The following is a 27,507-nucleotide window of genomic DNA, read 5'->3' as shown; positions in this document are numbered from 1 at the left end:
GTCAGACCTACCCATGACCCATGAGTAGGTCACACAGGTAGAAGTCAGACTTGCTTCTAGCCAGGTAGCCTCCTCAGATGGGGAAGCTGAGGTTGGTGGGCTTGCCGGGAGTTCTCCTGTGCTAGCTGTACCTGCAACCTCCAGGAGCCTTGGGGAAGGACTGAGCCTCGTTGACCAAGTTAATGATTATTCATTAACTTCAAGTGGCCAGAAATCTGGATCCTTATTGGGACTTGAGTTGTCTTGCAGGTATCCTGCCCCATCAGAATCTGAAAAAGCACTGCAGGCTAAAACCAGACAATTTGATATAAACTTAAAAGAACTCACCACCACAATAAGTCTATGTGCAGAGGATGGACACCACGTCACTCAGAACAGTTCACACTGCACCCTACAGAACTGGCAACAGTTCCACCACATCTGGGATGGTAATGCCAATCCCAAGCATGAACCTGCACAGTTACACCCACCCCCCCTCCCCACCCCCCCATCCCCCGCCATTGCCCCAACACTGCCTCTTGGACTCCAGTGACAGAGCTCAACTCTCCCCACTGGTAGTGAGTATTCGGGGGTGTGAGTAAGGACACATTATGGCATCATCACAGAAATGGCTGCCTGGGAAGCAGAGTGGCTGCTTCTTGGCCAGCAGTTAATTCAGGAGGAATTGCAGCTGACTGCATATATGAATGGGCAGAGCTGTTAGTGTTGGGACCTTGGGATGCCTTGGGGCTGAAGGTGAAGGTGTCCCCACAGAGCCCCAGGAGGTGTTCACCACCTACTTCCTGAGGTGAAAACCTGGAGGAACCTGAGGGACCTAGGATTGCTCTTGCAGGTTACCTTTGCTAACTCCTGTAACTTTGGAAAGGGCTGTGTGTATTTTAGAGCCTTCTTGTTGCATATGTCAAGTAGGAACACTCATGGATTAAATGCACTAGTATTTATTAAGTTACCACCCTGTTTGGTGGCATTAAACGATCATTAATAGGAGCTATGCTTGTGGTCACACACCCAGGGCCCTTCAGACTGCTAGGTAACTGTGGCCTTGGGGCAGGGCATTTCATTTCCAGCTGGGCAGGAGGCACTGCTGCCCTGAGAATTCTGTTCCTGGAGCCCAGGGAGTTCTGGCAGTAGTTGGAAGCCCCCAGGGCCTTCTGTAGTCATAAACTAGGCCCGAGAAGGTGCCAACCCCCCATGATGACTCCAGAGTCCTATCTTGAGTCTCCTCCATTTGAGCCTCACAGCTTCTCCTTTTAGAGAAGGGAACATTTGCTGTTTTGAGCTTGAGGGGATGACTGATATAACTCCTAAATGGGAACTAGAATGACAACACTGCTGAAGTCACCTGTCCCCAACACCTGCTGACAGGAAAGAGCTTGAAGCAGGAAGAACAGCTGCACAGGAACCTCCTGGAGGTCTTCCTACCCTTGTTGGAGAATTGCACCACTTGGTCTTTGCCACACTCACTGGGCTCCTGTTTTTTGCTGGCCCTGTACCAGGCACTGGATCCAGAAAGGAGCAGAAAACTAAAGAATAATGGGTCAGAAAGTAGAGATGAGGCAAACACACATTCTGGGGTCAAGCCCTGTGGGCAGGGAGGTTGTGCTTGGTCCAAGTGGATGAAGGCCAGGATGTAAGGTTTCCCATCAGGTAATACCTGCTGCCCAGTCCCACCCCATCCACCTTTGGAGTCCTTGCCCTCAGCAGGTTACTCAAATTCTCCCAAGTACTTAAAAGATAGATTATCTTGCACTTGCAAACTGCTCTCTTACAGGAGAGTGCTAATCAGGCTGAGAAGTATGCACAGGGAAATAGCAAATGACCCAAGATAAGTCCACAGTTCACAGCAGCCAGTCCTGTCTGCTGGCTGATAGTGGACAGGCAGAGGGCAGGGAGAGGACTTTAGGACAGGACAACTCTGGACAACTTGCTCTGGTTACAGGAAGGACAGGTATTTGCAATGGAAAGTAGGACCCTCCAAGGCAAAGCCTTGCTGCCCCCACCCTCAACCCTTTAAGCCCTCCACACCCACCCCTGCAGCAACCCCATACCAAGCAGCAGGAGAGGAGGGAGACCCTGACCTGTTTTTTTGTGATTCCTAGAGCCCTGTGGCTTCCACCACCAGTTGTCCTTAGTTCTCTTGGCTCATACCAAAGCCATCAGAATAATTTACAACCTGTTAGGCCTTTTCAGGATCCTTGAACATGGAATTGGGTGTGCTTTCTACTGGCTGCTTGAATTAGCTGTGACTCCTTTGTGTACACACATTCAAATGCTGGCTGCTGAACAGAACCTTTAGTGGGTCTAGTTGTGGGGCAGGCTGGTTGCAAGCCTCCAGTTCTGTATTCCTGTGAGAACACAGGCCCTGTTAGCACAGTCAGGGACCATGAGGGGCATGGGAGCCCCAGCATATCCTCTGTATCCTTGCCAGGCCAAGAGGTCTGGTGGCTGCGAAGACAGGTGCAGCTTTCTCCCCACAGATGCTAGGTTTTGATGCTGGTGGGGAAAGAGCCCCAACCTTGAATGGCAGGCACTTTGGTTATGGGGCCCCTGGTCCTTGCCGGGGAACAGTGGCCAAATCCTCAGGATGGCATTTCAGGCAGGCTCATGTCTGCAGAGGGGCTGAAGGCACTGTTTGTTTTTATTCTACCCTGGTCACCAGTTCCCACAATGTCCTTACCCTGGTACTTTTCTGTTATTCCTTCCTTGATAAAGGAGTGGCCTGATGCCTAGTGCTGGGTATCCCCAATTTCAGGCTCATGTTAGAGTGCTTCTCCCTTCTCCTTCCTCCTCTCCATCCTTCATCTCTACCCACCCACTTTGGCTGTTTCTTGTCTGCATTTCATACAGCAGCTTGCAGAGTGCATGGGTGGGAGGGCCAACAGGTCAGAAAGGCTCTGAGCAGCCCTCTGTGCTGTGAGTGAGCTGTGGTGTAAGCTTCCTCTGAGGCCACATTGGGCAAACCCAAAAGGAATCCCAGGGAGGAAGCCTGAGCCCAGGCAGCTGTACTGGTGCCCAGGGTCTTTTCCCTCCCAGACCTCAGCATGCAGTCTGGCACACTGAGATACCTCTGTGTATCCCGGAGTTCTGTGTGGTGGGGACTACACTTTTCTTCTTGCTAACTTCTAACAAAGGATCACCTTTACAATTGAAATGAACATGAACTCAAGGAAAATATTTTAGTTTTGTTTGACTCAGAACACTGAAGGATAAGTTTTGAGAAGTGCTGTCAGGGTGTGTGTGGTGGTGGTGTTGGGGGGAGTGGTCTGCAAAGGTGTTCATGCACACCTGCTGCCAACTTTGCCTCGCATTGCTTAGATTCTGGCTTTGTGCAGAAGACATATATGGAGTCACTTCTGCTCTGATTTGTGATGCTGATGTGTTGTGCTGATAAAATAAAATCCACACCATGTTTAACCAGAGCTTTTTGCCCTTCAGAGATCATGGGGGCTCTTCTGGTTCTGGTTTCTTTCCTTCTCATCTCTCATTCCTTCCCCAGCAGGGCAGCAGGACTATGATCTTCTCGTGATTGGTGGGGGATCTGGTGGCTTGGCTTGTGCCAAGGAAGGTATGTATGTTGGGTCCTATGTCCCCACTGACACGGCAGGGCATTGAAGCTTTCAGGTTCCCTGGGGAGGGTGGCACTGTGGGGATGAGCCTGAGTATCCACAAATGGAGTACATCACCTCTGCAACTGACTTGCTTGGTTACCCAAGCAACCTCCTAGCTGTCCCGTGCTTTCCACCATAGCTTGGTGGGGCATGTGCCACACATGGCAGCCACAGCAGTGCTTGAAGTCTGAGCACAGTCTTCAGTCAAAGTGGAAGTCCTTGGGCCTTACAGGATCTGACCTCACCCATCCAATTTCAGCAGCTACCTACTGCCACCACCCTGCCTTCATACTGTTCTGCACATGCTTCCACAAGTTGCTTCTATGCTTCTTGCCCTGGCAACTTGATTTGCTGGTCTGTTGTTTGCCCACCAGGTTAGTTGGGGGCTTGCTCTTCTCTCTTCAGTCTTCGCTGAGATGGCCATACTTAAAACTGCACCCTCCCACTGTACAATCCCTGTCCCTGGCTCCCCTGTCCTTGTTCTTAGCACTTTGCCTTCCCAAAGAGACCACTGTTGGCTCTGCAAATTAAGTTTGGACCTAGGCCTGGTACTCAGTAGGTGCTCAGTAATGACATGGTGGATGAACAGACTTGCTCTAAATACATCCAGAGACCTTACCTTTCAGTTCACTGATAATCTAGTAATGCAGTTCACTGAGACTTATTGAAGTGCTATAGGGGAACCTTGTAGTCTAACTGGTGATCCCTTCCTGCCTTCCCTCCCAGGACACCAGTAATATTCTTTCTCTCACTAGAGATTAGTTTGTATTTTCTAAAATTTTATATAAGTGGAATCATGTTATATATGCTCTTACTCTTCTACTTCTTTCATTTTGCATCTTTGAGACTCATTCCTGTTGCTACATGCATGTACAGTTTGTTCCTGTTTATTGATGAACAGTAGTCCACCTGCAGGTGGGCACTTTGTTTTTGACTATTGCAGATAGTACTGCTGTAAACATTTGAAGGTATGTTTCTGTGGATATACGTTTAAAATTCTCTTGGGTAATGCCTAAAATTGAATGAATTGGCTCATGTAATATATCTCTCATTTACATACTTTTTTCATTTCTTTCAGCATTATATTGTAGTTTTCACTATACAGCTCTTTCACATCTTTTGCTGGATTTATCCTTTTTTCATATAACAGTTTTGAGATATGTCACATACCATATGATTTATCACTTAAAGTACATTATTCAATTTTTTTTAGCATATTCGCAGAATTGTTCAAGTAGCACCACAATCAATTTTAGAACATTTTCTTCTTCCTACCCTAAATACTCTGTACCCATTAGTAGTCAGCCACCATTGCCTCTTCTCCTTCCTCCAGGCAACCTCACTCAGCTGCTTCGTGTTTCTCTGTGGATTTGCTTATTCTGGATTTTTCATAAAAATATGATCATACATGGTGCTTTGTCATTGTTTCTTTTACTTAGCATGCTGTCTTCCATGTTCATCCATGATATAGCTTTTGGATCCTTTTTGTGGTTAATATTCCCTTTTACAGATAGATCATATTTTGTCTATGCAGTTGTTAAGTGACTGACATTGAGTCATTTAAACCCTCTTTTCAGCTTTTATGAGTAATGCTGCTATGAAAATATATATGTAAGTTTTTGTGTGGACATATGTTACTGTTTCTCTTTGGTATTTGCCTAGGAGTGGAGTCATAGTGGTAACATGCTGTGTCATATGGGAACTCTATGTTTAACCTTTTGAGGAATTGCACAGTCTTCCAAAGTCAGTGGCACCATTTACATTGCCACCATCAGACTCCAACTTCTCCATATCCTCACTAACTCTTTGTTATCCTAAGAAGGTATGAAGTGGTATTTCATTGTGGTTGATTTGCGTTTCCCTAATGATTAGCATTGTTGAGTATCTTTTCTTGTGCTTATTAGACTTTATTTTAAAATATTTTTATATGTTAATAGACCTTTATTTTACTCATTAATTTATATGTGGTGCTGAGAATCAAACCCAGTGCCTCTCACATACTAGGCAAACGGCTGTACCACTGAGCCACAACCCCAACCTCTAGATTTCTTTGAGGAATGTCTATTCAGAACCTTTGCCTATTTTTTAAAATGAATTGTTTCCTCCCCCATACACACACACACACACACACACACACACACACACACACACACACAAATACACATGCTCATATCTCCAGGTTTTTCTTCTATATCTGGAGCTGTATACTCTACATGTAATCAAGTAAATTTCTGGTTATTTGCCTTTGTTGGTTTGTTTGTTTATTTATTTATTTGTTGTAGATGGACACGATACCTTTATTATTTATTTATTTTTATGCAGTACTGAGGATTGAACCCACTGCCTCCATGTGCTAGGAAAGTACTCTGCCACTGAGCTACACCCTCAGCCTCAATTACTTGCCTTTTTAATTGTGGCTGTAAATACTCTTAAAGTTTTTATACATTCAAAACCATTGCTTGTTTCTTTTGAGTTTATCTAAGCCATTAATTTTTCTGACTAACAAGTCCTACTTTCAGAGCATTCCTGACTGCTCTCCAGAACTCAAAAGTTAGCCTATATTTCTTAGAAATTCTGAAGATGCAGAAGAAACAGGAACCCAACTAAGGGCTCTGGGGTTGTCACCAGGAATGTAGCAAGCTGGAACACTTACCTAGCATGCAAGAGGCCCTGGGTTCAAACTTCAACACTGTAAAAGTTTGATAAATAAGATAATAAGAGGAAAATCTTACAGATTTACCCATGTATTTCCCATTTCCAGTGTTCTTCATTTCTTTGCATAGAGACATTTTTCATATAGTATCATTTTTCTTCTACCTCCCCCCTGCCCCTGTGGTGGTGGAGATTGAACCCTTGAACCCAGGGCCACTGCTACTGAACTATAGCCCCAGCCTTTTTAATTAATTAATTTAGTTTTATTTTGAGACAGGGTCTTGCTAAGTTGTTAAGGCTGGCCTCAAATTTGTAATCCTCCTGCTTCAGCATCCTGAGTAGCTGGGATTACTGGCACCCACCACCAAACCCTGCATTTTTCTTTTACCTTGAAGATGTCCTTGAACATTTCTTACAACATGGTTCTAGTGGTAATGAATTCTTTTAGTTTTTTTTTTTTTTTTTTTCAGTACAGATATTTGAACCTAGGGCCTTACACATGCTGAGCAAGTGCTCTACCACTGAGATATATCTACAGTTATTTTTATTTTTATTTTGAAACAGGGCCTCACTAAGTTGCCCAGGCTGACCTCCAACTTGATCCTGCCTCAGCCTCCCGAGTGGCTGGGATTATAGATATACCCCACCACCACTCTCAGTTTGCCTTTATTTTTGAAAGGCATTTCCTTGGGGCATAGAATTCAAGGTAGACAATTTTTTTTTTTTTTTTTTTGGTAGTGCTGGGAATTGAACCCAGGCCTTGTGCATGCAAGGCAAGCACTCTACCAACTGAGCTGTATCCCCAGGCCCCAACAATTTTTTTTCTTTAGTACTTTAAAGATCTTGCCCCTTTGTCTTCTCACTTGTACTATTTCCAGTGAGAAATTATACCACAGCCTCTTTGAAATTAAAAGCCCCAAAGTGTTTTTTGCTTCCCACCTTCCTGTTGACTGATTTTCTACATCCAGAGTTTCTTCATGCTGAGAATGAAAACTAAGAAACTACTCTCTGGCCTGGGACTGTCACCAAGGAAACTAATATTGTAAAATATTTCTTGTTAGCACAACCTAGCTAAATCTACATATATATTTTCTGATTTATGATTTTATAAATTGTAATTGCTCCTATGGAATCACTTCTATCAGACCAGCAGAGACAGATTAACTGCTTCTCCCCAAACTGCAATTAAATTCATTTTTCCTTCTAAAATCATTTATTTCTTAGGTGTATAGGCACCCAATTCCAGTCAGCTGGGATCTAGGCAGGTTCTCTGGCTTGCTTGCTGGCAATAAAATATACTGCCGTCTTATCTTTGTTTCTCAGTAGTATGTCTTTTTTCCTCCGACTGCTTTTTGAATTTTCTTTCTTCGTTGTTTATGAGCAATGTTGTTGGTTGTTTTTGTTGCTTTCTTTGTGGTACCAGGTATTGAATCCAGAGCCTTGTGCATGTTAGGCAAGAACTCTTATCACTGAGCTACATCCCCAACCCTCTAGCAATGGTTTTCAATTTTGGTGAACCATGATTAGTTTTCTTATTATATATTTTTTTTTAGTTGTTGAGCTTCTTGGACTTATGGATTTATTGTTTTAATTAAGTTGTGAGAATTTGTGGTCATTTTCACAAATGTTTTTTCCCTCACTGTTGGAGATTTTAATTACAAGTATATTGGGCTACTTGCAGTTGCCCCACAGGTCATTGGTGCTCTTTTCATTAAAACAAGCAAATTTTAAAAGTCTTTAAATTTTGTAAAGTTTCATTTTGCAACGTTTCTAGTCCTGTTTTCAAATTCACAATAGATTTTGCAATGTCTGATCTGTCATTAATACCATTCAGTGTATTTTTCATCTTCTGTATTGTAGTTTTATCTCTATAAATTAACTTGTATCTTCCATGTTGCTCCTTAACTCTTTGAACATATGGAATAGTCATGCCGGTCTTACTGCTCCTTTGACATTTATGTCTGTACTTGGTTTCCATTGACTATTTCCCTCTTTCTGTGTTGTATGTTGTGTTTTCCTGCTTCTTTGTTTGCCTAGAATTTTTTTTTTGTTCTAATTAGTTATACATGACAGCAGAATGCATTTTGATTCATTGTACATGAATGGAGCACAACTTTTTATTTCCCTGGTTGTACATGATGTAGAGTCATACCATTAGTACATTCATGCACCTAGGGTAATGATGTCATTCTCATTCCACCATCTTTTCCATCCTATGTCCCCTCCCCTCCCTACCCTTCTCTCTGCCCAATCCAAAGTTTGCCTAGTAATTTTTTTTTTCACATAAGGGAGTTTATTAAGCAAACAGAGTGTCTCCCTGCAGGGTAAGAGAGAAAATGAGAGGGAAAGAGAAAGGGTGTGTGCTAAGAGAGTGGAAAGCAAGGAGGAGAAAGAAAGCAAGTCAGGGGAGAGAAAGCAAAAGAGCTTGCCTAGTAATTTTTGATTGAATACCAAACATTTTGAATTTACCTTGTTGGGTTCTGGACTTTTTTTTTAACTCCTAGAAATATTGAGGTTTGTTCTGGACGCATTTAGCTTATTAAGAAAGGGTTTGATCCTTTCCGTTCTTCTGCCTAGTATTTGTTGGGTGAGTGTGGAGCCAGAATCCTTCTAGGGCTGATTATTCTCAACTACTGAGGCATGACCTTCCTTAGTACTAATGCAGAGTCCCAGGAATTTCCCCCCCATTGGGCTTCTGGGAACAGGCACTATTTCCTGCCCTGTGCAAATACTATCCACTCTAATCCTTCTGGTAGTTCAGACTCAGTTTTCTCAAGTGCATGTGCTGACTAGATCTCTGGTGTTCTCTGTGTGGTTCTCCCCTCTCTAGTCTTCTGTCCCATGAACTCTGAACTCCTGAGAATCTCAACCCCTCCTCTCTTTCATTGGGTCTGCCTTACCTGTAAAGTTGGGTCCAGGAAACTCTAGTCAAGTTCACCTTGTTAATTTCCTGTCTCTCAGGTTCTTTGTCGCCTAATGTCCAGTGTCTTAAAATTTATTTTTTCATGAATTGTGTCTGGATTTTTAGTTGTTTCAGGTGGGAGGCTAAATCTGGACCCTGTTGCTTCATCATGTTCAGACTTGGGAGTTTGACATTGATATTTTAATGATTCCTGTCAGCCCAACCTTTTAAATTGAGTGTGGGTTGAATGTGAAAATCCTTCCCCCCACCCCCAGGACAGGATTTAGCTAAATTGCCCAGGATGACCTTGAACTTAGCAACCCTCCTGCCCTAGCCTCCAGAGTAGCTGGGATTACAGCCATGTAACACTGTGCCTAGCTGGATTTTGAGCAAAGTGGGTTTTTAAGAACTGTCCTGTCAGGTGTGGTGGCACACATCTGTAATTCCATCTACTCAGGAGGCCAAGGCTGTAGAATACTGCAACAATAAAAAAGAACTCTTCTGAACTTTTGTTCTAGTCTTGCTTTCTAATAGCTATGGATCTCTGTGTCCTTTTATGTTTTGAACACTTAAGGATTCATGAAGCCTAAGCCCCCCATGCTCTCAGACATAGTCAAGTCCAGGGCCCAGGGTTTACCAACGTACTTCCCAAGGTAAATCAAAGGAATGCCCTGCAATTGACCCTACAAATTGTGTTCTGCGTTGGCCTCAAAACCTGAGGATTGAGGGCCTCAATACCCTGCTAATGACTGGGAGGTCAACTGGTAGGCTACAGGGCAGGGAATATGGTTTAGACTCTGGGTCTCCCCTTCTCTTCTGAGGAGTGACCAACCCTGGACCTGCTGTTTCATCCTCCTAAACTTTGATTTTTTTTCAACCTGAGAGGGAGGCAGTAAATACCCCGTAGGAAGCTCTGATGAGGGCAGGTCACAGGCAGAGGTCCCACAATGTGTTGTTCATTCTCACTATTTGGAAAAGAGGTGAACCAGTGAGAACAGTCTGGGCTTCCCAGGAGAGTTGGAGATCAGGGGGCCTCTCCCAGGGAGGTGAGCTATTCCTGGGGATACTTCCCTTATGTAATTGGGGTGGGCACTGGACTCATGCTGAATATCTGACCCTGAAACTACTTGAGCAGGAGCCAAGGGGGAATTGATCCCAGTGTCATCTTGGTAGGTAGTGTGAAGGCTGCAGTCTGAGAAGAGACCTAAAGGCTCCCTCCTTTGAGCAACACAGCTTGTTGGGCAGCAGGAAAGCCAAGAAACTGATGTAAAGCTAATAGGCAATGTGGCCTTATGGGCCAGGATACCAGGATAGATGGGATGGAGTCACTTGCGTTATTAGCTTGGCCATTGTGAGGGTAGAAGCTATCCCAGGACCTTCCTCACCTTCTTTTTAGTCTCATGGGCCCCTGGGAGCCCCTGTTCCCCAACCTCTAGCTTCCTTCCCTGCTGTGCTCACCTTTAGCTCTTCTTGTCATTTCCAGCTGCTCAACTGGGAAGAAAGGTAGCTGTGGTCGACTACGTGGAGCCCTCTCCCCAAGGTAGGCAGCCCCTGATGGAAACTTTGTGTCCTAGAGAAGGGGTTGGGAGATGGAACCCAGTTCACATATAGTGTGTTGACTGACACCAAATCATTTGTCCCCTTCTGTTTTCTGGAGTGTCCTATTTCAGATGTAAACTGTCTTTACTTTAAAAAATTCTTTATCCTTCTTTTAAAAATGATTCTGAACACAGTTACAGAGAGAAAATTCCTATGGTAAGGCTCACCTGGGCCATGTTTGTGTTACAAAACAATGACCACTTAAAGGGATTCTAAACACCATAGAGCAGGAGTCCTGCGGTTCTCTGAATATGCATTCAAATGTGATTTTCCCAGGGCTGGGAATATGGCTCAGTGAAAGAGCACTTGCCTAGCATGTGAAAGGCTCTGGGTTTGATCCTTGGCACTACTAAAAAAAAGTGCTCTTCCCCATGTTGCAGGCACCAGGTGGGGTCTTGGGGGCACCTGTGTCAACGTGGGCTGCATCCCCAAGAAGCTGATGCATCAGACAGCACTGCTGGGGGGCATGATCCAAGATGCCCATCACTATGGCTGGGAGGTGGCTCAGCCCATCCGGCATGATTGGTGAGGAGCCCATAATGGGAAGTTCCCAATTCTTTTCTGCTACTCTTTAGTAGAAGAGAGATTTATTCTCTACTAATCCTCACAGGGAGCAGCTATATGATAGGAGCTTTCAGCTAAGGCCAACTCTGAACCTGAATCCCCAGATATTTGGCAATCTCTGGAGACACTTTTGGTTTTCTGTGTTTCAATTCCTGGGTAAAACCCAGGGATGCTGCAAAATGTCTTACAGTGCATGGGATAGCCCTGCCAAGAATGATTCAGTCCCAAAGGCCAATAGTATAGGGACAAAAAGCCTCTTCAGTTTAGTTCTTTCAGGAAGAAGTTTGATAGAGGTGGTAGCACATGGTTCTTCTCTGAGTTTGCACAGAGGTGACTGAGACAGGATGTTGCCTGCAAGGTATGATTTCCTAGATGCAGAACCACTACATTTGAATGGTTGTGAGCCAAAGCCTCTGTTCCTGATTGCAAAGATTCGTAATACCAAACTCTGGTGACAGACCATGATGCCCCATGGGGAAGAGCATCCCATTGTATCCCTGTAAACACACTTCCATTTCTTAATATGTCTGTAAATGTCCTATTTTCATCTAGTCTATTGTGAGATTCCATAGCTAACACTTCTATTATGGTTTTTACATTTTGTTTTCTGTGTCAACAGGAGGAAAATGGCAGAAGCTGTGCAAAACCATGTGAAGTCCTTGAACTGGGGGCACCGTGTTCAACTGCAGGACAGGTAATGAAGCTTCCCCAGTCCTTAGTGGCTATGTAGTGAGGCCCTCAGTGGGCAGACACCCCACCACCCGCTGACCTTTACAAGGTCAATTCATACCTGGATAAGCACTTACTGATTGTCTGCGCAGAGTACATCCTGATAGGTTCTAGATACATAGCCAAGATAGCACAAGAGGTCCATGCTCCTGGGTGGGGATACAGACAAGGAGTAGACAGGATAATTGCTGTGGGAAGTGGGGGATGCCCTGGAGGCTCAGAACTGAGTAGAATCCAGGAACAATGAGGAGTGAAAGAGGGATGTGAATACAAATGGCCAGAGCCTGGGGAGGAAAGAGGGCATTCAGGGACAGAGAGACCTCAGACATGGGGTCTTCCTGGGACTCCACAGTGTGAAGCAGTTTCCACTCAAGCCAGGGAAGCTGAACCAGGGAAGCTGGCCCCTTTGCCCACTATCTGGGCTTCACCAGCCAGTCACCCTCCCAGAAAGCTAAGCCACCTTTTGTTGCAGTTTTTTTGTGTCTTGTCTCTTCCATGTAGGGCTCCATATTCCCAAGTTTGGTTTGCTGAAGGTAGTAGGCTCTGCCATCCTTTTTCCTGGCCCCAGGCAGCTCCCAGGCAGGTGCCAAGCAGGCCCAATTCATAGCCACCCCTAGAGGGAGGAGAGCAGGGACCTGAGTTGTTTCAGTTTTTCATTATTATGAATAACGCTATGTGACATTGGACGTGGCTGTTTTTTGTTGTCATGGCAAGTGAAGGGCACTTGTATAGGAGCTTCCTACAGCTCAGATGGCCCAGAAGGCACAGAGCTTGTAGGCAGAGATAGTGCACAATGAGGAGTCAAAGCCATCTCCAAACTATTAAGAACTCACTGGGGTGGTGTGGCCTTTATAATTAGCATGGGTCATTTCTTTTTTTCTTTTTTTCTTTTTTGGCAGTAGTGGAATTGAACCCAGGAGCACTCTACCACTGAGCTATACCCCTAGTCCTTTTTATTTTTAAATTTTGATACAAGTTTTCACTAAGTTGCCCAGGCTAGCCTTGAACTCATAATCCTTCTGCCTCAGCCTCCTGAGTAGCTGGGATTACATATGTGTACCATGGCTCCTAGCAGTGTGGGTCATTTCTGCATATCATGCACCTGACCATTACTTGACCCCACCAACCACATTAAGCCCCTTCTGCAGGCAACACTAACTCATAAAGGCAGAGAGGGTGACACCTACATGGTAGGCACCTTAGTTTCTTGTTGGTACATGCCAAGGCCATAAGACCCAGCCCGTGTCATTGCCTACGAGGGCTTGAACATGGGCTTTCAAGACAGTTCTGAACTGACTTTTGTCCTTGCCTTGACACCTATGGTCACCATGTCCCAGGAAAGCATGGGGGATCAGCAAGATGCCCTTTCCTCCCCTCATATTTCCCAACATGGTATTCTGCCCATCTTTGAATGAGCACCTGAGCATAGGCACCAGATCTTGGGCTGGAACTTGCCTTTTTTTTTTGGCCCTTGGTTTTGGGTTTTTTTTTGTTTTGTTTTATTTATTTATTTTTTGTTCATTTGTTTTATTTTTTGTAGTGTTGGGGAGGATCCTGGGGCCTTACATATGCTAGGCAAGTGCTCCATCACTGAGGTATTCTCAGCCCCAGAGCTTATCTTTTAGCAGTCTGTACAGTGATGTCCATTCTAATCTGATCACTGAGCTTTAATTTGCAGAAGAAATGTTGAAAATCTTATTTTTGTTTTGCAGAAAAGTCAAGTACTTTAACATCAAAGCCAGCTTCATCAATAAGCACACTGTTTGTGGCATTGCAAAAAGTGGGAAAGAGGTAAGTGCTCACCTCGCCCCTCATGACTTCTCTCTAGCCATTCTGAGGAGCTGAGGTCCAGTCTTGTTCAGTCTAAGTGTTGTTCTAGTAATAAGCACTCCTGGAATTACACAAACTTCCTTTGAGGTCACAGTTCTTAAAGATGATTAAACAGGGCTAGGAGTGTAGCTCTGTGGTAGAGTGCTTGCCTAGCATGTATGAGATCCTGTGTTCCAACCCTAGCTCTGCCAAAAAAAAAAAAAAAAAATTAACAGTTCATGCATGGGATGTACATCATGTCAAGTTGCCCTGCTACTCAGGGTGACGGGTTGACAGAGAGCATGGTCACAACCTCTTTGCTGAATTTCGTGGAGATTTGAGGAGACAAGATGCCTGCTGGGTACTTATAAATTGTGAAGTGCCTGGAGTTAGAATATCACCCTGTCCCTTCCACCTGTCTCCTCCTGTCTGACAAACCTTTGACAGATCCATGCTCTGTGTGACTCTGAGCTACCGGCAGGGGTCCACAGTGCATGGTACTGTTGTCCTGTAGCACCTGCAGGCATTCGAGCCTTTTGTTGGGTGATCATAGTATATAATGTAGTATAATTTGTACCTTTCTTTGTTTATTCTCAGACTCTGCTTTCAGCTGACCACATTGTCATTGCTACTGGAGGACGGCCAAGGTATCCCACACATGTGAGTGTGCCCAAAACCCATCTTCCCCTGCACCCCTGAGTAAATTCCTCATCTTTGGGCTTACTGTGTGTTCTAATGCTTCCCACACCAGAGCTTCTACTCTTTTATTTCTTCTGTACATCCTTATCTCCTTTTCAGTTTTCTCTTGAATCCACTCTGCCAAAACTGGAGGTCTCCAGTGATCTCCCATATTGCTGAATCCTCAGAACTATTCTTATAGCTCCTGGGTTATCACTGGGCCTGTTTTCCTTTCATGCTAGTGTTCCTCCTCCTCTACTTTTCTCTCCTTCTTCTCTTCTTCTTCCTTCTCCTCATCCATCTCCTCTTTCTCCCTTTCCCTTCCCCTTTCCTCTCTCTCTCTCCCTCCCTTCTGCCCTTTCTCTTTTTAAGAAACACTGTTTTGCCCACACTGGCCCTGACTACTTTGCTCAAGTGACCCTCCTCTTCAGTTTCCTGATAATTGGGACTGCAGTTCCATGCCAGCACATCACGCCTTAGTGTCCCTTCTTAGTCTTCATTGTTGACTCTTCCTTTTCTCTTTAACCTCAGAATGTTGGGACATTGAGAACTTAAGCCTTCTTCATCTTCCTTTTTCTCCCCCATTTTTAGAAATTTGAAATAAAATTCACATATCATAAAATTCACCTTTTTATAAGTACAGTTCAATGACTTTTAGTACATTCAGAATTGTGCAACCATCAATCACCATCTTGCATCTTCAGAACCTTTTAATCATCCCAAACAAATTCTCTGTATCCAATGAACAACAGTTCCCCATCTCTTCCTCCCCCAGCCCATGATGTCCATTGTTCTTCTTTCTGTCTCTATGAGTTTGAGTATTCTAGATACACAAAAAACGTGGGGTCACACAGTATTTGTCTTTTTGTGACTGGTTTATTTCAAGGCTCATTCATGTTGTAGCATGTGCCAGAATTTTCTTTATTTTTTAAGCTTAAATGGTACTCTAGTGTATGTGTAGATCACATTTTGTTTATCCACTTGTCCACACTGAATATCTCAGTGGTTTACTCTTTTTAGCTATTATGAACTATGCTGCTGTGAATATCTGTGTAAACCTTTTTTCGGGGAATTTAGTTTTTATTTCTCTTGTGTATTTACTTAGGATAGGAATTTAGATCATATGGTCACTCTATGTTTAACCTTTTGCTGAAACTACCAGACTGTTTTTTAAAATGGCTGTATCATTTAGATTCCCTCTAGCAGTGTACAAAGGTCACAATTCCTTCACATATCTCATGATTTTTTTGTGATATGCTGAATTTTTCAAGTAACTTTATATGATGATGCTGGAAGTTAGATTCTCCTTCTCCTCTAGAATTTTTCTGTTATTTCTGTTGTTTGGTGATGTTTCTGAACTCATTTGATAAAGTACTTATTCTTTGTTATACGCGACTACTGAAGTCCACTTACTCAGTGAAAGATGGGGCAAGAGAGAGTTCCTTTAACACCTGGAACCATGAAACCTACCAATCTTTGCTGAGGACTGTGTGCATTTGCAGGGTGCCTTCAACACTCAGCTGGGCAGTAAATAATTCTACTTTAGGCTTTGCTTCCTGCTTATGCAGAGATCAAGGTTAGCCAAGGTGAGATCTCAGAGTCTCCCTAGTCTTTACTAATGTGTGCACAACCCAGTGCTAGTGTTCTTTGGGCAAAAGGCTTTGAAAGGTGCCCAGCTCTGTCCTGCTGTCTGTGGTGCTATTATTTTTCAAGGCTGCCTCTGAGCTGGGAGACAGAACTAGAATAAGTTAAACTTTTCTCATAGAGGTGCTGTTCTTACTGAGTTCCAGCTGTTTTTCTTGATTCAGCATTCCCTATGTTGCTGTGAGCTCTTAGTTGATTTCCAGAGTTCTGAAAAGGTTGAATCTGGCTGGATACAATGATGCATGCCTGTAATCCCAGTGACTTGGGAGCCTGAAGCAGGAGGATCACAAGTTCATGGCCAGCCTCAGCAACTTAATGGGGCTTGAAGCAACTTAGCGAGACCCTGTCTCAAAATAAAAAATAAAAGTGGGGTGTGGTGGTACACACCTGTAATCCCAGTGGCTCAGGAGACTGAGGTAAAAGGATGGCAAGTTCAAAGCGAGTTCAAAGCCTCAGCAGCTTAGCAAGGTCCTAAGCAACTTGGCGAGACCCTGTCTCAAAATAAAATATAAAAAGGGCTGGGGATATAGCTCAGTGGTTAAGCACCCTGGGTTCAATCCTTGGTACCAAAAATTAATAAATAATGAAGAGAGCTGGGGATGTGACTCAGTTTTTAAGGACCCCAGGGTTCAATCCCCAGTACCCCAACACCTGCAAAATAAAAGCGCAGAGTTGAGGAAGGGGTCCCAGAGTAGCTTGGGTGGGAGGGTGGGGGAGCTGCTACAGGGAAAGTAAGAAGCAGGAATAGGACTTTGACTGAGACTACATCCTCACAATTATCTCAGAGACCTGGATGTTACCAGCCCTCAACCTCCATGTTAGCTGCAGCAAAGCCCATGAAGCCCAAATGTGTCATGGTCCTGGAGGCCACACCAGACTCTGACTTATACCCAGGTGGAGCTTGGATGGAGGAAGAATGAGGGGCTCCTTTTCAGATGGGAACAGAGACATGTCAGCATATAAACCGTCAACCTCTACTTCTGTTCTGTGCTTGTTCTAGAAATGGGGAAGAGAAAAGACCAGAGTAATGCAAGTTTCCCCAGTCTTCAGGGGAAATCTGCCAGACCAAAAAGAACAGTCTGTAGGGCAGCACTAACACTTGTGCACAGAGGTAGCCCTTAGGCAGGCTGCTTGGCTCTGTAGGATGACACAGTGCCATTGTTCAAGTTTGCTACAGTGGACAGATTGAAGTGATCCCATCAGCCAGCAATAAGGCTCCTGGTGGTTGTGCTTAAAGTCCCCAAGGGCCATAGTCACCTCAGCTCCTTAGGGGTGCTAGGTAGAGCTGTATATGCACCCACGTTTCAGTGCTCTATGGTGAGTCCTTGGCTTGCTCCGTCCTGCTGCACTGTACTGTATGGGGTGACTGCTAGGGTCTCTGCTTACCCATAGGGGAAGTGGAACTACAGTTCTCAGGTCCTGGAAAAGGCAGCTCAGTGGCTGATCCACTGTCCTCACTGCCTACTTCTGTCACTGCCATGCAGTCCTTGAGTGCCTGCCAAGGCTTACTTTTGTTTAAGTCCTTTTGAATTTTAGACCCTTAGGTTTTCCTTGAGCAAACTGGAGAAATTCATGACTTTATTTTTGTATTTATTTATTGTTTTATTTATTGCCAGTTGGAATTGTAAACTGTTTGAAATCCATTTCCTCTCCACCAGCACATCTTAACTCTCATAGGTCACTAAGAGGATGCCTGACCTTGGGACTCCCCCACCTGCCTAGCTGCCCCTCATCAATGGATCTGTATGATTCCTGGGCACATAACTCATCTTGACTGGCCTCAGAGGGTATCTAGTGTGTCTAGTCAGCAGCCTGGTGCCCTTGCGGAGAACATGCACTCCCTACATCCTGCCTATTCTCAGCTCTTAGTGCTTATCCTCTCCTTCCCTCCTACTTTGGTTCCTGGTCCCTGTCACTGGGACACTGAAGAGCTTTTCTGATCTCTGATATTCTTTCCTTCCTGCCTACTTTTTTTTTTTTTTTTTTTTTCTTTTTCTTTTTTGACTAGGGATTGAGCCTAAGGCCTTGAGCTTGCCAGGTAAGTACTTCCACTGAGCTAAACCCCAATCCTTGATCTATGATTTTCTGACCACTTTACCCACTTCTCTCACAGTCTGGGGCCCCAGACCCAGGTCACTGCTTCCTTGGTCTGCATGTCCCCATTGCCCTTGCTGAGTACCCAGACAGTCTTGGAAGGACCAGCTCTGTATCTGTGCAGCCCCTAGAGCTGCCATGCTCATCTCAGACCCCATGCTCTTGTCTGTGTCAAGGCCAAATGGGAAATTTCAGAGAGCAGAAAGAGCTACCCAGGCAGACAGAACACTGCATTTGGTATAGACAGGTCACTTTCTATCCCCAAAGAGCTACAACCTGAAAACCAATGTCATTGTTCAAATTTGCAGAGAAATCTTCCCCATGTGTGGACTGGGGGTGGTTCTGGTTGAGTTGTTTCTTGAAAAGAGGCATTTCTTTTGAGGAGGTCCTTGGTACAGACAAAATGGCATTTCTGTCATATTAACCCTCTTTTCCTTGATAGATTGAAGGTGCCTTGGAATATGGAATTACAAGTGATGACATCTTCTGGCTGAAGGAATCCCCTGGAAAAACGTAAGACCCAGCATTCCCAGGATGGGCATCCTCTTTCTGCTCACTAGCATGAATGTCTGTGTTCGAGTCTGTGGCACTGCTCAGTTCTCAGTGCATTCTTTATCATGTGTGCCCCTCTGCAGGGCTGTTGATGCTGTGTGCTGTGGCCGTCTTAGAAGTGGTAGCACAAATGTCACATAAAGTGAGTCAGACATTTACTATCTAGGTTAGTTGTTGTCCAGCAGGGCTCCCCAGAGCCCTAGAGTCTTTAGGGATATCAGGGAGGGCCTCAATCAACTGTCCCCACTGTCATCTGTTTGAAATCTACAAAAAGATCCAAAAGCCTCAGATGCCACACCCAAGTTGAAGAAGTGATAGCAGTAGCATACGGTTGGCACACATGCATTTAGTACATCCAGCCCAACTGGTCCAGGGGTCCTAGGTCTAGGCCCCTCCTGTTGGCTACAAATGTGACTTCCAGCTTGCAGGGAAAAGAGAAGCCACCAGAGGGCAGCAGAGGCTTATTTGATAGCCATGCTTGGCCATTTTGGAACTTCCCCAAAAGGAAATCCTGGTGGAAAAGTGTCCCAGAGGTGGGCAGGCAAATGTGTGTGAATGTAGCAGGTGTGTGTAGGTTGTGTGTGTGTGTGTGTGTGTGTGTGTGTGTGTGTGTGTGTGTGTGTTGGAATGTATTTGTGCATACAAGTGTGTGCACATGCATGTGTACGTGGGAGAGTGTGTGTGTCACGTGTTTTACTTGCCTTCAGTATTTCACGCTTAATGAGATGGCATCTTTGGAGTCAGGTCTGGAGTCCCTCAAATGTTGTGGTGTAGTTGCTTTTGCCTTTTTATTATGAGTATCTAAGTAGTTTCTTTCTTACCTTGAAGAATGTGTCAGAATTTCCTTCCTTCTTAAGGTTGAATAATATTGCACTGTATACATCACATTTTATTTATCTGTTTATCCACTGTGTGCTTGGGTTGCTTCCACCTCTTGGTTTTTATGAATAATGGTGCTGTGAACATGGGTGTACAAATATCTATTTGAGTCCCTGCTTTCAATTCTTTTGGGTATGTACCCAGAAGTGGATTTGCTTTGTTTATGGTAACTCTACTTTTTAAGAAACTTTAACTTTTAAAGAAACTGCTAAAATGTTTTACCTACAGCTTCAGCATCTTGCATTCCCACCAACAGTGTAATGGGGCTCCAATGTCTCCATATCCTCACCACTTATTTTCTGGTCCTGATGGAATGAGGTGGTCTTATACATTTTATGTATACCTGTCAGGGGTCTTTCCTATAAGTAGAAAAGCTGGGTCCAAGGGCAGATGCCCTTCAACCTTAACACATGCTTGGCTATAACCCTGTTCCACAGGTACTAAATTGCCAAGGCTGGCCTTGAACTTGTGATCCTCCTGCCTCAGCCTCCTGAGCATGTGCCACTACTCCTCGTGCATCAGTTTTTTTATAAGATATAAAATAGAAAGGAATGAGACAATATATGGAATGGGACATGATACCTGCTGCCTATGGCACTTGCATCCCCTCCCTGAGATTACAGCTGAGCTCATTCTGGTTTGTGTCTACCTGTCTGCTGCCTCCCACAAGATCCCCCAATTATGGTTTATCTTTTGACTTAGCATATTTTTTTTCAAAATTTTTATTTGAAAAACCTAAGGCCTCATAAATACTAGGCAAGCACTCTACCATTGAGCTCTAGAGTCAGCCTAAATTTTTGTCACATTATCACTATTTCCTTTTATCCTTTATGCTATAATTTCTGGATTTTTTTGTTCATGTGGGTTTTTTTGTTTTTTTTTTTTTTGTTTGTTTGTTTTTGTTTTCTTTTGCAGTGCTAGAAATGGAATCCAGGGCTTTGCACATCATATGCTGGGCAAGCCCTATACCACTGAGCTATATCCCCAATCCCGTGTGTGTGTGTATGTAGTAGGAGATTGCCATCCTTCTAACAGCCTGCTGAGTCACTGGGACTATAGGCATATACTGCCACACCTAGCCCCCTTATCTGTTTTTTGTTTTATTTTTGTTTTTTCCTTTTTCCTCTTTTACTGTCAAGTAGGTTATATGGGCCACAATCAGTCATCCTTTTGTATATATACTGACTTTATTTGAAATTGAGAGTGTGTGTCTATGAGTGTGCCTGTGAGCATGTGAGTGTATGCACATTTGTGTGAATTACCTGATTGGTCCTTGACCTGCTTTCTATCTGGTCGTTGGTGGCTTTTTTTTTTTTTTTTTTTTTTTTTTTTTTTTTACCAGGAATTGAACCCAGGGGTGCTTAACCACTGAACCACATCCCCAGCCCCTTTTATATTTTATCTTGAGATAGGGTTTCACTAAGTTACTTAGGACTTTGCTAAGTTACTGAGGCTGACTTTGAACTCAAGATCATCCTGTCTCAGTTTTTTTAGTTGCTGGGATTACAAGTGTTTGCTCCTGTGCCCAGCTGGTTCCCAACTCCTCCCCATTCCCTTATCTTTTTCTTATCTTCCATCTTTTCTTATCTTCCATTTTTTTGAAATGTTACTTAAATCTCTTTTTACATTTAATGACTTTTAGATTTATTACGTATTCAGAAAGGCCTGCCCCACCTACAAGATTTGTTTTCTTTCACACTGATTTCTCTTGGTGGAATTTATTCATGCTTTCCAGCCTCTTCCTAAGGCTTTCTGTGCTGGACCCATCGTGAAACTGTCTTAAAGATACAATAGCCCAGGAGGCCAGCCCCTGCTGGACTCCTCTATCTAGGCTGAGGCCTCCCATAAGCTCAGGTCATTATCTTGAACTGTAAGCAAAGACCAGCGTTTTCTGAGTCCTGATCAGAAAATGGGGAGGGAGTCCAGCACTGTGGGTGTACACAGCAGTGTAGCCCAGCAAGGACCTGCCACAGGACTTAGGGACCTCTCCTCTGTGACCATGTTCTAGAGACAGCCCACTCAGCTAGGAAGACAAGGCTCCAGATATTTTGGTCAGGAAAGAAACTGCAGTGTTTATTTTCTTCAGAAAAAAAAAAAATCGAAGGTTTTTTGTTTTTTTTTTAAAGCTCTTTCGTTTAGAAGGAATCTAGATATGTTATTGTTAAAGAAAAAAAGTGTTTGCAATGTATCAGTCACCCGTTTCGTTCTGAGCATGATTTATGTGAGGAAATGGTTTTTTTTAAAAATTAAGCTGGAGATATATCCCTGTACGATGCTTCTGTGAAAATGCGGCTTTTGTCCAGTGCTGTTAATGCAAGTTGTAACAGTGTAATATGGGAGTCAGTGTTTACATGTTACATTCCTCTGCAGCAGTCAAAATAAGCCCGGAGGGTCTACAGTAGCATTTCTGTATTTTATCAGCTTGGGCTGGGGCTAAGGGGGAGGCCTCCGCTCACACTTGGAGGGGCTGTTTCTGCCAGATTTATTTGCCTTATAAATATTCCCCATGTTTATTTTAACTCGCCTTTAAAATGGAGCTGAAATTAATACGGACCCCAGGGCTGCCCCTCTGGCCCCAGAGTGCCCTGGAGCCTGGTGGGGACATTTTGATTTGGCCCCATGCAGGAGGCCAAGTCAGTGGCTGAGGATGCTCAGCTTCCCTCAGCCTCTGTCTGCAGTGGACACTACACCTACTAGTTGACATGTAGGTACTGAGAATGGGCCATTTCTGCCCCAACCCCATGTCCTTGGTGAGTTCTGCCCCACAAAGGCTTCCATCCCTCTACTCGTATGGGCATAGGCAACTGCAAGAACTTTCTTTCAGGTCTGTCTACATGAAATACAGTGACCAGTAGCTTTAGTCACCTATGAAGTGAGTTGATCCCATGAAGTGAGTTGAGCCCTGTGGCCCTTCAGCCTCCTAAGGCTATTCCATGCTGCCCTTATCCTTGGGCATTATGTGAGGAACATGCCCACCCTCTACCCCCTCCTACATCTCTGCTTCTTGGAGGATATCCATGTCTGAGAGGGAGCCTATGGCTAGAGAGATGGCAGGGATGGGGCAATCATGCCTGAGCCCTGTCTATAGGAAACAGAATTGTGATACCCTTCACTCAACAGTTGGGTGCTGGCAAATGGCCACATTTGTTAGCCATAGTGGGCTGAGCACCTGGGTCAGTACCTGTGAAGATGACCAACCCTGCTTGTGGGTGGGTGGGACCCAGGACCCTTAGGCCTGTTAGGGTCAGGGGCCTTCCTGGTTGCCTCAGATCCTCAGAGCTGCACCTCTGGGAAAAGAAACTGTCCTCCCACCTTAGGGGTCTTGGAATTGGTCAGTGCAAAGCCCTGGGTGGGACTCCAGGTTGGCACAAGCTCAGCTTTGGCCACCTGGATATCAGCTTTGTGCCCAGATTGGTTGCCTTTTCCATTATTTAGTTTCATTATTTCTCTGTCAAAATCCAGAATAGGTTAAAGACATGAGGATAATTCTGGGGGAGGAACAGGGTCCCCTGGGCAAGTAGGGGCCCCTTCAGGAAGAATGGTCAGTGGGATAAGCTGTTGTGGATAGCTGTCCACCACCAGCTGGAGAAATAGGGGTATGGAGTGGGTGTGTGGCCCTGCATGGCTGAGCCATGCAGAAAACAAGGCCATTGCAGTGGAGGGGTTGGACAGGGTGATAAAGGGGAACTTGCTTCTCAAAGCTCCTTTAAGGAGGCAGCATTGGGATCATGATTCAAATGCAAGAAAAAGCTGTGGTATGAAGGGAATCTGATGACTAAAAGAGGACAAGGAACTAAGCTGTGCCTCTAACCTTACACCTTGCCTTTTTCCTGTCTGCTCCTCTGCACCCTGGTAGAAACTCAGTCCTGGCTGCCCAGCCTGCCCAGCTCTAGCATCCTTGATTTCTCCTTCCTGTACTTCCAAAGTCCTGGGCTATACCTTTTCTCTTAATACCCATTTCAGGGCTGAGATACCCTAACCCTGAAGCAAGGGATCATAGCTACTCTACTTCAGACCCCTACTTACCTCCTGGGAAGCTGACAAGTGCTTTTGTCTGGGCTTGCTGTGTCTGGAGGTCAACTTTCTACAAAGCTAAGCCCTGAGCTGGCAGCTTTAGGATCAGGAAAAGGACAGCTATCTCAGGGAGCCTGTTTTCCTACATTGGACCTACTCTAAAGTCCAATAACTGAGTTGTTATTTCCAGGTAGCAACCAAGAACTTCTTGATTCTGCTGTCCACTTGGGCAGCCCCTGCCCAAGTCCCCAAGAGGCTTACAGAACATGGAACCAACCTCACCTACAGCTCCCAGCCCCACTTAGGGACTGCCTGGTCTGCATACTGGCCCTGGGAAGGAGGAGGCCAAAACTAGTCAGGACTGTCCACTCTCTTGTGGTCACATTAGCAGTTCAGGGTTCTCTGTCCTTAGATATTTCTGGGTTCTATGAAGCAGGAAGAGTGTTTTTATAGCTTGGACTGATTTAACACTTCAGTTTGTCCTAGAAGGAGCTTTTGTTTGACCTCTTACCATGAAGTTCAGAAGTCTGCCAGATACCATGACTGTTTTTCTCTCTTCCTAAGTACAAGAGGGAAAAAGATAAATTTTATCTTAGCGAGAACTACATTTTTTTTTTTTTTTTTTTTTTTTTTAGGAAAAATCATTGCTGCTTAATATTTGCATTTTCTGCTTAGCCTAGACGGTTCCTTTGGTGTGCTTTGTGTCTAGTGAAAGGGATACCAGTTATCTGCCTGGGACTTGGTTCCTAGAATGTTAAGTCTCTCTACCCTTCAGTCTGTGTGTGTCCTTGCAGCTAAAATATTATGGAGCCAGGATCTGAGGTAATATTTATTACTCTGTGGCTAGCACAGAGTCTCTGTCAGGTCCCACGTTGGTCTCTAAGAGGTTGGATGGCACTGATAGGTCCTAGGCAAGCCTAGAGCCCGCTGGGGCAGAAGCTTTGAGGATGCTCCCTCCCTGGTGCTGCCTCTCTGCGGTATCCAAGCTCTGCAACCTGACTGGCATTTCCTGTGCTGGAAGGACTGCCAAGGGGCCAGGTGCTCCTGTGAGATAGTCACTTATATGGGTGTGCCTCCCAGAGAGTGGATCAGGGACCTTCAGGCTCAAGAGGCAGTTGGAGGACTCTGTAAACCTAGGCTTTGCAGGCCTGTGTTAGTGCTTTTATTTTTGCTTCCTCCCCCATTTAGATTTTGAACCAGAAAGTCTGCCCTGTGATTAAACTAATCTCATAGTAGTTATGTCTGTAGAAAACACTGGTGCACCAAAAGTCAGAGTGTGGAGCCTCCTGAAACACATGAAAAATTGGATTCTATGTTCACAGGCTACAGGATGGTGACTTCTGGTGTGGGTGGGCATACACCCTGGTTTTAGGGGATTTTTTTGTATGTTTATGTGGTGCTGGGAGTTGGACCAAGGGCCTTGTGCATGCTACCACTGACCCCTAGTAGTAGAAGTGCTCTACCACTGACCCCCAGCCAAGTGTCTTTCAATGAAGTGATAAGTCCAAGGTTCCAGCTTCCTCCCTTCAGGTTTGTTGAGCTGGTTCCTTGATTTCTGCCAGCACTACCCTACCCCTGTGGCTAGCCATGTCCTTGACTGGTCACTGCACCTCTGTAGCAGTCTTGGCCCCACTGGTCTTCATCTGTCTTCTAGTTCTTTCCAGGTCCAGTTGGCCAGTAGAAGCTGATTCATAGTTACCGACTTCTGGAACTCTTCATTTCTCATGATCTCAAGATTTCTGTGTATATACCCACTTTTGCCCCAGAATTTTCTTACTTTAGTTGGTGTGAAGGGAATTCTCTGTTTAAGTTCTCATGTTCTGCATTCTTCCAAGAATAAACATTCTCATTATTTGATCAACTGGGGGAGGAGAGGAACTAAAAACCAATATGAATCATTACTCATAAGATATGAGGCCCAAAGTTACTTTCCATTTAAGCAGGAAGTAAACTTTTGTTGAGATTTCAGCCTCTCAAGTATGGTCATGGAGTCTTATTTAGGAATATGCCTGACTGGTATCTGCTTTCCCCATACATTTGCCTTCAATTGGCAATTTAGAGCTAGCAGCCTGAGGGCTGGGGTCACTCATAAAGTGGTAGCTTCTCCCCACCGCCTGGCTATTTGAGCAGGTAGGTGGCACAGGGTGCTGAGAGGACTCCAAGGGAGGATCTGGGGATCCAGTTTCCCCACGCGCCTGCCTCTTCCATTCAGCTCCCTGTGCAGGAGGTCTGAGGTAGATTGTAGAAACAAAATATTTTTACTAGAGTCAGGAGACCACATTGTTTTCTGCCCAGTAGTGTAGTAGGAGGGCCCAGAGGTTGGCCCAGTCCATTGTCTGGCAGACTGTAGATTGCAGCTGGCCCACTCCCCAAGGAGGGTTAGTAAGAGGTTCCAAGATGAATAGTTCCAGTTGCCAATATGCGGGCCACATTGGTTTTGTTCCTCTATTGCCTGCATGGCTTGGCAGGATGCAGGAGTCCCATTGCATGGCCTCTGTTGGAAGCAGGGAAGAAAAAGCACTGTGTGTTAAGCGCTATTGTACTTTCCCAACTGCAATCTTGCATTTATGGTCATATATCCATAGTAACTGGATTCGTTTGTATTTTAAGTAACTCATAATTTCATATCTTAAAGAAAGGTTCATACCACCAAACTCAAAGTCAGGGGTCACATATTTTCTCTCATGTGGGAAGCTGGAGAGGAAAAAGGAAAAGAAAGGTTAGGGGTGGGATCGCATGAAAATCAAAAGGAGATCAGTAAAGTAGGGGAAAGGGACCAGGGGGAGGAGTAGAGGAGGAAACAGGGAAATACTGGGGAATGATATTGGCCAGATTATATTGTTATATTGTGTGCATGTATGCATATTTAACAACAAATCTCACCATTATGTACAACTACAATGCACCAATTAAAAATACGGGAAAGATGGTGGTAACTTTCACCATATACATCAAAAAGAGTTAGGTTTTGTAACTTTGGTAATGTACCTTATGCATACAGATATGTGCATTATACCTACGTGTGAGTCTGCACACAAGTGGATGTACATTTGTGCCCCTGTGTCTATTGCTTAAGGCATTGCTGACCCTGTGTGGGGCCTGGAATACATTTCTGCTCTCCTAATCTGCTGAAAATTCCAGGGTCCTCCCTTACTTTCTTTATACTTTGAGTGTGAATGTGTGACAAGTCAAGACCACCTTGTACCCAGCCAGTCAGTGTGGTTCTGTTCCAGCTCCTTTGAGGAAGCTGTATGCCAGATGCTTCCCGCAGGGCACCTATAGAAGTATTCCAAGGGATATACTGCTTTTGAAATGGAATTATATCATTAGTACCTGCCAGGATTAATGCTGACATTGGGCTTATCCATCCTTACATCACCTCCTCTTGTTCAAAGACTGAAGGGGTGATCTGACAAGCCCACCCACGCATAGCCACCCTGGCTCATTCTCTTTTGGGTTCTGAGTCCTGCTCTTAAATATGTGCATGCATATGTCTGTGTGAATGTGTGCACATGTGTGCATGTAAGTATACATGTATAAGCATGTGTACAAGGGTGTTATGTGACTGCATATGTGTACACGCCAGTTATCACGTGTGCATGTCCACATGTGTGCAGTTTATTGTATGTGTGTGCATGTGAATTGCATGTGACTGAAACTTTATGTGTGTACCAATTTGTCAGTATGTGTGTATGCATGTGTGCACATACATATAGAATGTGGAGTTGACCACAGGAAAGGATTTAAACTACTAGAACAAACATTTCCATGGTCCCAGTATCT

The 27,507-nt window shown here is 44.6% G+C and overlaps 1 protein-coding gene across 4 annotated transcripts in view; it reads left to right on the top strand.

The window, feature by feature from the left end:
• Positions 1–27,507, top strand: part of TXNRD2 (thioredoxin reductase 2) — a 65,972-nt gene that overhangs the window by 381 nt on the left and 38,084 nt on the right. For 3 of the 4 annotated variants that reach the window (XM_079152177.1, XM_079152175.1, XM_079152176.1), the window contains exons 2-8: positions 3,497–3,565; positions 10,646–10,702; positions 11,142–11,286; positions 11,945–12,019; positions 13,767–13,845; positions 14,461–14,523; positions 18,722–18,792. In XM_079152177.1, coding sequence (XP_079008303.1) covers positions 3,497–3,565; positions 10,646–10,702; positions 11,142–11,286; positions 11,945–12,019; positions 13,767–13,845; positions 14,461–14,523; positions 18,722–18,792 — 559 coding nt within the window. The remainder of the gene's footprint in view (positions 1–3,496; positions 3,566–10,645; positions 10,703–11,141; positions 11,287–11,944; positions 12,020–13,766; positions 13,846–14,460; positions 14,524–18,721; positions 18,793–27,507) is intronic. The other variant, XM_079152174.1, reaches the window with a different exon arrangement.

Source organism: Sciurus vulgaris, assembly GCF_902686455.1.
Source record: "Sciurus vulgaris genome assembly, chromosome: 8".
Classification (NCBI taxonomy): Eukaryota; Metazoa; Chordata; class Mammalia; order Rodentia; family Sciuridae; genus Sciurus; species Sciurus vulgaris.
Note: the sequence above shows the minus strand (reverse complement) of the source record. Positions and strands in the feature narration are given on the sequence as shown.